Genomic DNA, 11,068 nt, shown 5'->3' with positions numbered 1-11,068 from the left:
TCTGGGTGCCGCACTTCAGGAGGGATGCGGACAGCATGGAGAGGGTCCAGAGGAGGCCACTCGCATGGTCAGGGGGCAGCAGGGCAGGCACTATGAGGAGAGGCGATGGGACCTGAACCTGTTCAGCCTCCACAAGAGAAGGCTGGAGGGGGATCTAGTGGCCTGTTACAAACTAGTCAGAGGGGGCCAGCAGGCATTGGGGGAGTCCCTGTTCCCCCAAGCACTACCAGGAATGACTAGAAATAACGGTCACAAGCTGGTAGAGGGTAGATTCAGACTAGACCTCAGGAGGTGCTACTTCACAGTCAGGGCGGCTAGGATCTGGAACCAGCTTTCAAGAGAAGTGGTGCTGGCTCCTACCCTGGGGGTCTTTAAGAGGAGGCTAGACAAACACCTTGCTGGGGTCGTTTGACCCGAGTAATTTTTCCTGCCATGGCAGGGAGTCAGACTTGATGATCTGCTCAGGTCCCTTCCGACCCCACAAACTATGAAACTAAGAAACATCTGGAGTACAGTGTCCTGTTTTGGACCCCCTGCTACAGAAGAGACGTGGACAAATGTGGACAAACTGGAGAGTCCAGCAGAAGGCAACAAAAATGATGAGGGGGCTGAGGAACACGTTTTATGGGGCGAGGCTGAGGGAACTGGGCTTATTTAGTCTGTAGAAGAGAAGATTGAGGGGGGATTTAATAGCAACCTTCAACTACCTGAAAGGTGGTTTAAAAGAGGATGGAGCTAGACTGTTCTCAGTGGTGGCAGGTGACAACAAGGAGCTATGGTCTCAAGTTGCAGCAAGGGAAGTTGAGGTTAGATATTATGAAAAACTTGCTGTCTAGGAGGGTAGTAAAGCATTGGAACAGTGTACCCAGAGAGGCTGTGGAATCTCCATGCTTGGAGGTCTTTAAGACCAGGCTAGACAAAGCCTCGGCTGGGACGATATAATTTGGGATGGTCCTGTTTTGGGCAGGGAGTTGAGCTAGATGCCCTCCTGAAGTCCCTTCTAACCCAAATTGTCTATGATTCTAAGGTGGATAAAGAGATTGCTTTGTGGATGTTCACAGGGGACTTTTCCTAAGCATACCAGGTTGCAAAGGAAAAAGCAGGAAGATACATGTTTGAAATTTAAGAAAAACTGTGTAGGCTGGCATCAGAGACTAAATGGAGAGGGAAGTTCACCTGTCAACATGAAATGAAACATGACAGATACAGTGAAGACTTTGTATTTGATGAGATGGAGAAGGAGCCAATGGAGAAAAGCAGAAAGAAGAGCAACGGAACCAAAGCAATAGAAAAGAAAGGTGATCTTTGAAGCACCATTCTGAATACTATACTTTTGTCAGGGCCAGAGAAAAATATGTTCTAATGGGTTTGATATGAGCCAATGAGATTGTACACAAAAGTTTTAGCTGTGTGGATGGATATGAAAGGTTGTTTAACTGAGCAAGGACAAACATACTTATACCATTGGGTATACCCACTAGTCAACAAAAGTCAGCTGATCTAGTTTAAATGTTTCATCTGTGAAGATATAGCTGCAGTAATTTACCCCAAATGAAAAAGAGCTAGGATAGACAAATAAAACAATTGCACTTGATTCAGCTGTACTTCAGTAACTCTCTCTTCCTTTTGAAATGGTGCAACTCCTTTGTCTATACACCCTGTACAAGTTTTATGCAGAAACAATCTGCAAGACAAATGTAAATCAGAATGCAAAGACTTATTTGGACCCCCTGCTACAGAATGACTAGAAATAATGAATAAATAAATAGGTCCAAGCTGAAGACGAGGTCCAAGTAACTGGCAGGATAATAGTGTTATCAACAATGATTAAGAAAGAAATTAGCAGGAAATGTTTGGGTGCGTGGGTGTAAAGGAGGCACATTAATCTCTGTTTTAGTTCAAGGTCAACCTGGATGGCAGCTAGACAACCATAAGGAGATTTCAGAAAGATGTGTCAAAATTTTAGTTTGTGCAGAAGGAGACAGGTCAAGAGTAGAGAGACAGATTTCTTAAATATGGTAGTTACCATTTACATTTAGAGAAGCTTACCAAGAACTAAGGTATAGAGGAATAGAAGAAGGGGACCAAACTTTGTGGAACCTCCACACAAAGTTGCAGGGGTATACAGCAAACTCTTCAAAGGCCAGGCTGAAGAAAGGAAAAGAGCTCAGGGAGGCCAGGCTCATAAAAGCCAAGGAATATCTCAACAAAAGCATGGTTTACTGTATTGAAGCAGAAGAAATATCAAGGAGTAGAGGTTCTAAGCTTTGTCCAAGAATATATTTGCTTAGCCATTTTAGTATTTATATAAGACATATTACTTATTTTTCTAATAATTGATCACAACAACCATATACATTGAAAAATTAGACTTCAAAGCAGTCCTTTGAAGAAAAGCATTCTCATCCTATTATGCTGCAGGGGCATATTAGACTGCAAACTCATAGCAGCAAGGAACTTTTTTATTTGTAAAGTCCTAAAGCACCTTAGGGATAATAATATTTTAAAATGATTAATAATCACTATTAATAAATAAAGAGCTGCTATGTTGGTAGAATTCTGCAGTCAAATATGAGCAGTCTAATCTCATCAACTTCTGGGAAAGAATGGTTGAGGATGAATAGAAAAAAAGAATCATACCAGCTACTCTACCAAAACACGATGCTAGAGAACTTTAAAATAAATGTATTATTTCATTAACATAAGGTCTCGTTGTATAAAGTAAAATCTTAATATATTTTTTAAAAAATGCCTTGATTTAATATTAAGACCATTGTAAAATATAGACTTTAAATCTATTTTGACTTCACATTGCATAACTGACTGGCTCCAGGCAAAGGCAACATTTAATATTGTCTGACCAATCTGCCCCATTACCTAATGTGGTAAACAAAGACGCACACAAGCCTGTGGGGGGTGGAAAGTAACAAAAAGATAATCACACTGACATGGAAAAAATAGGGCTCAGTTCATAGGAATTCCTTTATACATTCAACAATGACTAATTCTACTAGTTACAATACATCAATGTACTAGTCATAGCATCTCCAAGTTTTTAATATTGTAGTCTCACAGACAACTAACAGAAAGAAATAGGATTAATTATTACTGAGTGCGTTGGTGGTCAAAACACACAAAAAGTCAAAACGTTGGTGGTCAAAACACACAAAAAGTAACTGCATATTTGGACTTTCCAAATAAAAGTAAGTTTTTTAGTAGCAGCGTACATCTATGTTAGACACTGTGGGCTTTTTTCCCCCCGCTGTTGGTTGGATTTACCAAGATCTACCACAGTATACTGAACTTGCCAGCTAAGACTTATATACTTTCCTGAACCCTGAGAGAGATCTTAAAGAATCAGTCCTTGAGAATTAATTGGGTGAATGATCAGATTTCATTGCCTGAGAGGTTGTGCGCCATGTTTTAAGAAGATTACTTCATTCATAAATCAGATTAAAAATGAGGATGCATTTTAATCTTACCACTGTTTTATAATTATTTCAGTACTGGCCCCAGCCCAGAAAATGTTGCCGTATGGAACCCCCTGCATCTTGATGGCATTTCAAAATGCAGTATTTCCACTTCTGAAAAATCTAAGTCAATGAATTGGTAAAATCTGCCACCTACTGGTCAAGCAAAATATTATTTTTAGAGCACCACAGTGAAGACTAACATAAAAGCTGCAAAATGTGCTTATACTTTGTAAAAACCCAGTATTTTCTTTATAACAAGAACAAATGGTTATAAAAAACAGTTTCAACAAAATCCGTTTTAATCATCTGTTCCCATCCCCAGAGTACTAGTAGGCTGTAATTGCACAAACCTGCCAATAAAATCATCCCTCTTGCCAGCATCTTTGTCCCACACAGTAATATCAATAATTCCACCTCTCTCTTCATAGAGATGAAAGTCAAACTGCTCTCTCCACTGAGGATTCAAAGTTTTTGGCACAATCTAAAAGGAGAGTAAAGAAAGTCATTATTGCATTGTACAGCCATGTTCTTTCTTGAACAGTAAAATTAATCTTTGGGTTCTGCCCAGAAAGTCTTTTTCATGCACTTAATAGCTTTAATAGGGAGACTTTTTAAACATTTTTTTTTAAATGAGGCCACTGATCAATGTCTTGATCCTGTTTGGGCAAATCATCTGCCTCCAGGATCTCACAGCTCTTCACCACTGGAAATCTCTAGGAACAATGGATTTGTCCTGGGAACTGAACCATTTTTCTCTAGACTAATGATTCCTTGTCCTGAGTGACAGGTAAGTGACAAAGTTGTCTTTCTAAAATAAAGGCAGAACAAAACACCTTAAAAAGACAAATAGATGGATACTGAAAACACTTAACCGGGACCTGAAGTTCACCAGATCTACACCATCTTTTCTTCTTTTCCCAGTCATTATTATCCTCAGGGAAAATTAATTTACCAAGATAATTTGTTGTTTGTTTATTTATAGGAGCAGACAGAGAGGTATTTTAAAAAGTGTAACCTCCTTTTCTTGTGCAATTCAGATGAAAGGATATACCTGGAGTGGTAATATTCACACCAGTTACCTCTAAAATATCATAGCAATCCTGAGTAGAGGTCTTTCTAGAACAAAAGGTTATCTAGTCTCTTCCATTAGAGTTCAATAACAGTAGTAACTCCAGAATTGAGCCAGAATGGAAGCTGGCCCAACACATTCTTTATAAGACAATATATAATTTTAACAATTTATATAAAAGCAGGGCTGAGAGGGACCTCCAAAGGTCATCTAGTCCAACCCCCTGCTTGAGGAAGGATCACCCCTATCCAAACCATCAGGTCCAATCAGCCCCATCACACAACTATAAGGCATATTGCCCCAAAACACCAACACCACCCTAACAGGCCACAGGAGAAGCAAGGGGATGAGGGCTATCAGTGTACAGCTCTTTTAAGGGTTGCTAAAATACCCTTGAGAGATCCATCCTCCCCCACCACTATAGAGAAAGGCAAAACTCCCCACAGCCCATACTAGTTTGAAAATGAAGTAAAGTTCCTTCTTGATCCAAAATACGGTGATCAGTCTGACCCTGAACAGAAGGGCAAAACCCTCTAATCAGAACCTCTGGGTTTTAGTCCCAGTAAAACCACTGGCATACCCACCCAAATCCTCAACCTTGGCTGCAGCCAGCATAAAAGCTTATAAAACCAAACCCTTTTCCTCCCTCCCTGCCTCCACACCAGTAGCAACAGGTGGGGAAAAATTCCTTCCCCACTCCATGTGGCCACCAGCAAAGCCCACAAGCATGGGAAAAAGCAAACACCCTCCATTCCACTCTATGAGCTGGGGCCAGCAAGCACAACTCCACACATAACATCCCCTATCTAGATAGCCAGAACCCCTCTTTCAGTACTCCCTCCATAAGTTTATCCCACATGCTTTAATCTTTCATAACTAAAGCTGGTTGTGGAGCTCTGCTTCATTATCCTGCTGCTGTATATGGTCTTCTCCAATATCCACCGGGTCTGGACTGCAGAACCCTTTTCATGATCTCCCAGTGATCTATGTGGGCGTGGGGGGATCCTGGGCTTCTATTTAAAGAGCACTGCAGGCATTACTTCTCCTAGATCACCCCTGATCAATGCCTATGCAACCTCTTCTTGAAAACCTCCAGTGATGGAGATTCTACAACGTTCCTAGGCAGTCGATTCCACTGCCTCACCATTCTAACAATGAAGATTTTCCTGATAGCTGATCAAAACTTACTTTGCCGCAACTTCAAACCACTGGTATACATTCTGCTGTCTACAAACAGGAGGAATGTGTTCTTCCTCTTCCTTATGGCAGCCTATAAGGGGGGAAGGGGTCAAGGACCACTGTAATTTTCCCTTTTAAAGAGCAGCAGGCCAGGGCTGCAATATGTTGCTGGCAGCTGAGTGAGGACCAGCTGCAAGAAATTAAGCAACCAAGGGAGATAAAGACGGGCATGACAGAGCTACAAGCAGTGGTTGAGGGGAAAGCTGTCTTACAACAAGCTACAAGGACAGTAGTTAAATAGTTTCATACTTTCTAGGGGTCGGAAGGGGCCTGAACAGATCATCTAGTCCAACCCCCAAGTTGTGAAGAACAACTGAGAAGACAGCAATAGGCAACAGCTGACTGATTAGTGGGCTAAGAAGAAACTTCTCTGCCCAGTTTTGGAGATAATGTGACTGGAAGTGGTGAAGTCCAGGGTACTAGAAGCCTGATTTCTAGGCCACAGACTCAGTCTGGTCCTGAGCTCTGCAGATGGAAGCTCTTATAGAAACCCAAGCTGCTGGAGAGGGGAACACCAGCAAACACAGGCATCCAGAAGAGCTGGAGGGTGCCAAATTTAGAGTTTGTGGTGACCCAGAAGGGTGTAAGCATTTTGCTAAGGAACAATTTCTTTATGATAGCTGTTAAAGCTGTAAATCATACGTGTGGCTGAAGGGGAGGCAGAAGACTATGGTGGAGTCCTACCTGTGCTCTACTCTCTGCTTGAAGCAGCAGGCTTAGAGCCTAGGTGGGACCACTGGTCAGGGGGAAGGCTAGTGTGGGAGAGCAGGACCAGTGGGAATAGACCACAGTGGATGCCAATCAGGCACTAAGCATTTTAGTTGAGGACGTAGAGCCCAGTGGATAGGACTGTACACGAAGATTGGAAGCAACCCAAAGGGAGGTAGAAAACCATGGAGGGAGGTAGTGGGTGCTCAATGTTCTGAGCTGTGGGCTAAGGGCCTGGTGGATTGAGGCAGGGCTGACCAGGGAGTCCAGAGAACTCAGTTGGGGAGCTAGATCACGGAGATAAGTGAGCAATTTGCTTAAGACTGAGACTAAGAAGAGGTGGCCTGCCCAGGACACGGACCAAGAGCCTGATGATGAGCAGGGCAGAGTAAAGCACCTCAAGGCTCACTCTGGTTTCTGAGGGTAGCTTCTCAAATTTATATCCATTTTTTCCACCAAGTTGTGGCAGGCAAGGTAGCAGAGCAGTACCCTGGAAGGCCAGAGTAGGAGAAAATTGAACAAATGTAGTCACTAGGGGGTGTCAACCCTCTAAAAGTGAGTCTTTCCGTGCAGCCCTTCAGATGTTTGAAGACTGCTCTTACTTCCCCTCTTAACTGACAAGCTGAACATACCTATTTATTTCAAACTCTCCTCATTTGGTTTGCCTTCCAAACCTTTTATCATTTTTTTCACCAATCTCTGGACCCTCTAACTTTTCCACACCCTTTTAAAAGTGTGAAGCACCAAACTGCACACAATACTTTAGATTTGACCTAACCCACACCAAGTAAAAGGCACCATCAGCTCCCATATCTTGCACCTACTGGACGCCTATAGATGTGCAGTGAGGCTGCTCCAACTCACTGTAATTACAGCACGTTGAAGCAGACTTGATTAATCCAGTCTGCTGGAGTGTGGTAATTATCATGTTGCAACAGACTCCAGCTTCATATGCATCAGTGTCCCTGAAAAAAAAGGCAGCGGGGGCACTTTAACTAAAGCTCATTCGACCCCTCTTAAATAGCCCATGTGACGCTCTGGGCACTTTAATTAGAGTGGCTTTCAGAGCTGCTCTAATTAAACTGCTCTCCCCACTCTCAGAGTACATGTATAAGCACCCTAAGTTCTTACTGATGCACCCCAAAACCATATTAACCATTTTACAGCTGCATCATGCTACAAACTCGTATGCGTCTGTGATCCACCAAGACTTTTAAATCCTTTTCTGTAGTGCTGCCATGTAGCCACGTCACTCACTTTGTATATGCCTTTTTGACTATTCTTCCTGAAGTATAGCACCTTGCATTTGTCAGTACTGAACTTCAACCTGCTGGCTCTAATTCAGCTTTTCAATCTATCAAGATCCTTTTGAATTTCACTCCTGTTCCAGTATGTTCACAATCTTTCCCAGTTTCATGTTGTCCAGTAAATTACCAGGTATTAAGATTAGGTTAACTGATCTGTAATTCCCTAGGTCTACCTTTTCTCATTTTGGCCCTCTTCCAGTCCTCTAGTACCTTGCATGTCTCCCTTGACTTGGGCAATATTATGCCCCAAGATTCCCTCTGCCATTAGTATCTTAGTATGATTAAACCCTGCTATCTTTACTTTCTTTATACCAGTGGTTTTCAATTTTTTTTCTTTTGCAGACCCCTTAAAAATTTCAAATAAAGATGTGGACCCCTTTGGAAATTTTGAATGGAGGTGTGGGGCCCTTTGAATTGTAAGTGTGGGTATTCACATACTTTTGATTGATCATAGTCATCTTTCACAGATGCCTTAGACATAGTCTGTGGACAGAGGTTACCTGTATATTTAGAGAACTAGACTTGATAGCTCAGGGCTACCCTTCCAGTCCTATCTTACTATAAGGGATTGCATTTCAAGTCCAATCATTAAGCATAGTTATACAGATATTTCCAATGAACAGCTCTACTTGTTCACCTCAGACCTAGGATAGTGTTTGTTTTTTCTGAGCAAAAAGTCAAGGCTACAGAAAATAGTACTTTTTAGGCTGAAAAAGTAATATTGAACATGAGCCGGCAGCATAACGAAGTCATCAACAAGGCCAATTGCACCTTGTCTGCATTAGCAGATGCATAACCAACAGATCGAGGGAGGCGATGCTCTCCCTCTGTGCAGCATTGGTCAGGCCACAGTTGGAGTACTGTATCCAGTTTTGGGTGCTGCACTTTAGGAGGGACATGGAAAATCTGGAGAGGGTTCAGAGGAGGGCCACTCGCATGATTAGCTGCTTCTGTGAAAGACCCTACAAGGGAAGGTTGAGGGATCTGGATCTCTTCAGCCTTTACAAGAGCCATCTGAGGGGAGACCTTGTAGCTGCCTATAATTTTATCAAGGGAGGACAACAGGGAATTGGAGATGCGCTATTTACCAGAGCACCCCTAGAAGTAACTAGGAATAATGGGTGCAAACTAGTGGAGAGTAGATTCAGGTTAGACACTAGGAAAAAAAAAAATTATGGTAAGAGTGGCCAGAATTTGGAATGGGCTTCTAAGAGAGGTGGTACTATCACCTAACTTGGAGGTCTTCAAGAGGAGGCTAGACAGTCAACTGGCTGGGATCATCTGACCTAAGTCCTCTTTCCTGACAGGGGCAGGGGATTGGACACGATGATCCTTTGTGGTCCCTTCCGACTCTACAATCTATGAATCTATGACTATATCTGAATGCTTTCAAAAAGATGTATTTCATTAGTTTCGTTGTAACAGTGTTTGCCAGAGAAAGTTTTGGAGTGGGGAGAAGAGGAGACTGACCACTTATTTAAAAAATAAACCTAAAGAATGACAGAGGATATGCTCAACTATTTACTGACTGGGTATTATAAACTGGCAAAAACACCGTACCTGATTTTTGTCAGAAAAAATAAATTTGAGAAAAGATGAAAAACACTTTCAAAATATTAAAATTAAATATTTAGATTGATCACCCTGGAAACCAAGTAAAATCCAAGTAGAAAAAGTTTCCTCTTCCTGTCATTTTATCAGGGCTAATCTAAAATATCAAGAGTCAAATTAATATTTGCAGAATTACATTAGGGATGGATTTTGCTTATATTTGGTGACACAAGGCACTGTGACTCATGTAGGAATGAAGCATATAAACAGTGAACTTTAATAATCATGTCCACTGTTCTGGTCCGCTATGTACCAGACTAAATCTGTAACTTTGGGACAGATTTTTTTGTGGGCTTTCCTAAATTGTCTTAATGTTGATGGATCCTTAAAGCTATTAATTTACTGTTCTACTTGCATTTCGTGGAGCTGTAACAGCACATTGTTTACTCTGAGCAGAGTATCAACCAGCTCACTAGCCCAGGTGGACATTTAGTCTCCATACAGCTGCACTCAACCATTTTCATCCAACCTGGCTAGATAACTAGGTATGCTGTAGCCCTAGCCACATCATTTTTTAAAGAGATATAAAGGGAATTTTCCATTAGTCAGGATTAGTCAATCAGATTGGGTTTTACACCCTCCCTACAGTACCTTGGAAATGCGGCCAGTTAATTAGAACAGTGGAAAGGAAAAGAAAAAACTAAACACAACCCCCTATTAAATATTGTGACTTGCAGACAGTGTCCACATAGTACGAACAGTGTAAGTGGACAACATGCTTTTGGTGTAAACACAAGCAAAGGATCCAAAAGGTTACTAGCACTAAGCCAGGCTGGTTTGGTACAAGGTAGATCTTAAGTTTTGTGCAGTTAGAATCAGTCTCATAGATGCTATCATCCTGCACATGAACATAGTGTGAATTGCTTTTTGAGAGTATTGGGAGGCAAGATTAAGTTTTGTTTCCTTGACATTATGATGTAATAATATTGCACTGAGAAATATAACAGTATAACAACGGCATACTGAGAAACCAAGGTAAATTATTATTTTTTTCAATGCCTCATCCTTTTCCACATATTTATTTACACTTCAATTAAAATAATAAAAAGACAAAAGCTCTACACGCTGTAACAGCTAATTAGTATTACAATAAAATCCAAGCAGAATCCAAATAATCATCCAAGCAGAAAATCGCAGATGTTAATTAAAGAAACAGAATGTATATTTCAGATCATAATTAAAAGACATTACCTTGCTCTTGTATTTCTGATGCCCCAAACGGCACTTCACATAAGGATCACTCAACCCATTTGCATCCATAGCCTTGAGACCACGACCCTCTATCAAAGTGACACTGACTATCCCTCTCCATAGTTGAGATTTTCTGTGAAGGTCTGACAGACGTAAACTCTGGGTCTGAAACTTCAGGTAAAGGATAAACTAGACTTAGTTATAACAAGCACAGATATTTACTATTTGATCTATTATTCAATGTTTTATATAAATATAAAAGGGAAAACACTTTTCAACTTACTACAAAAGGTTTCTTTAAAAATATGGACTGTTAACTCTATTCTAATACAAGATTTTCTTCCCCATTTAACACAGGGAAAAATGCCCCTCATCTTAGAATCACATATTGGGGGGTGGGGAAGCAGGCAATTGCTGTGGCTTCGGCTCCAGCCCCTACCTGGGGTCTGGCCATGGAAGCAGTCTCCGAT

General features: G+C 41.4%; 1 protein-coding gene across 2 annotated transcripts in view; it reads right to left on the bottom strand.

Annotated features, from left to right (window-relative positions):
* The window catches only part of MCTP1 (multiple C2 and transmembrane domain containing 1), a 417,042-nt gene that overhangs the window by 233,499 nt on the left and 172,475 nt on the right, over window positions 1-11,068 (bottom strand). For both annotated transcript variants that reach the window (XM_019516879.1, XM_019516880.1), the window contains 2 exons: window positions 10,599-10,769; window positions 3,824-3,954 (listed from right to left, as the gene is read on the bottom strand). In XM_019516879.1, coding sequence (XP_019372424.1) covers window positions 3,824-3,954; window positions 10,599-10,769 — 302 coding nt within the window. The remainder of the gene's footprint in view (window positions 1-3,823; window positions 3,955-10,598; window positions 10,770-11,068) is intronic.

Source organism: Gavialis gangeticus, unplaced genomic scaffold, assembly GCF_001723915.1.
Source record: "Gavialis gangeticus isolate Ggan-Ray unplaced genomic scaffold, GavGan_comp1, whole genome shotgun sequence".
Lineage (NCBI taxonomy): Eukaryota > Metazoa > Chordata > Crocodylia > Gavialidae > Gavialis > Gavialis gangeticus.
Note: the sequence above shows the minus strand (reverse complement) of the source record. Positions and strands in the feature narration are given on the sequence as shown.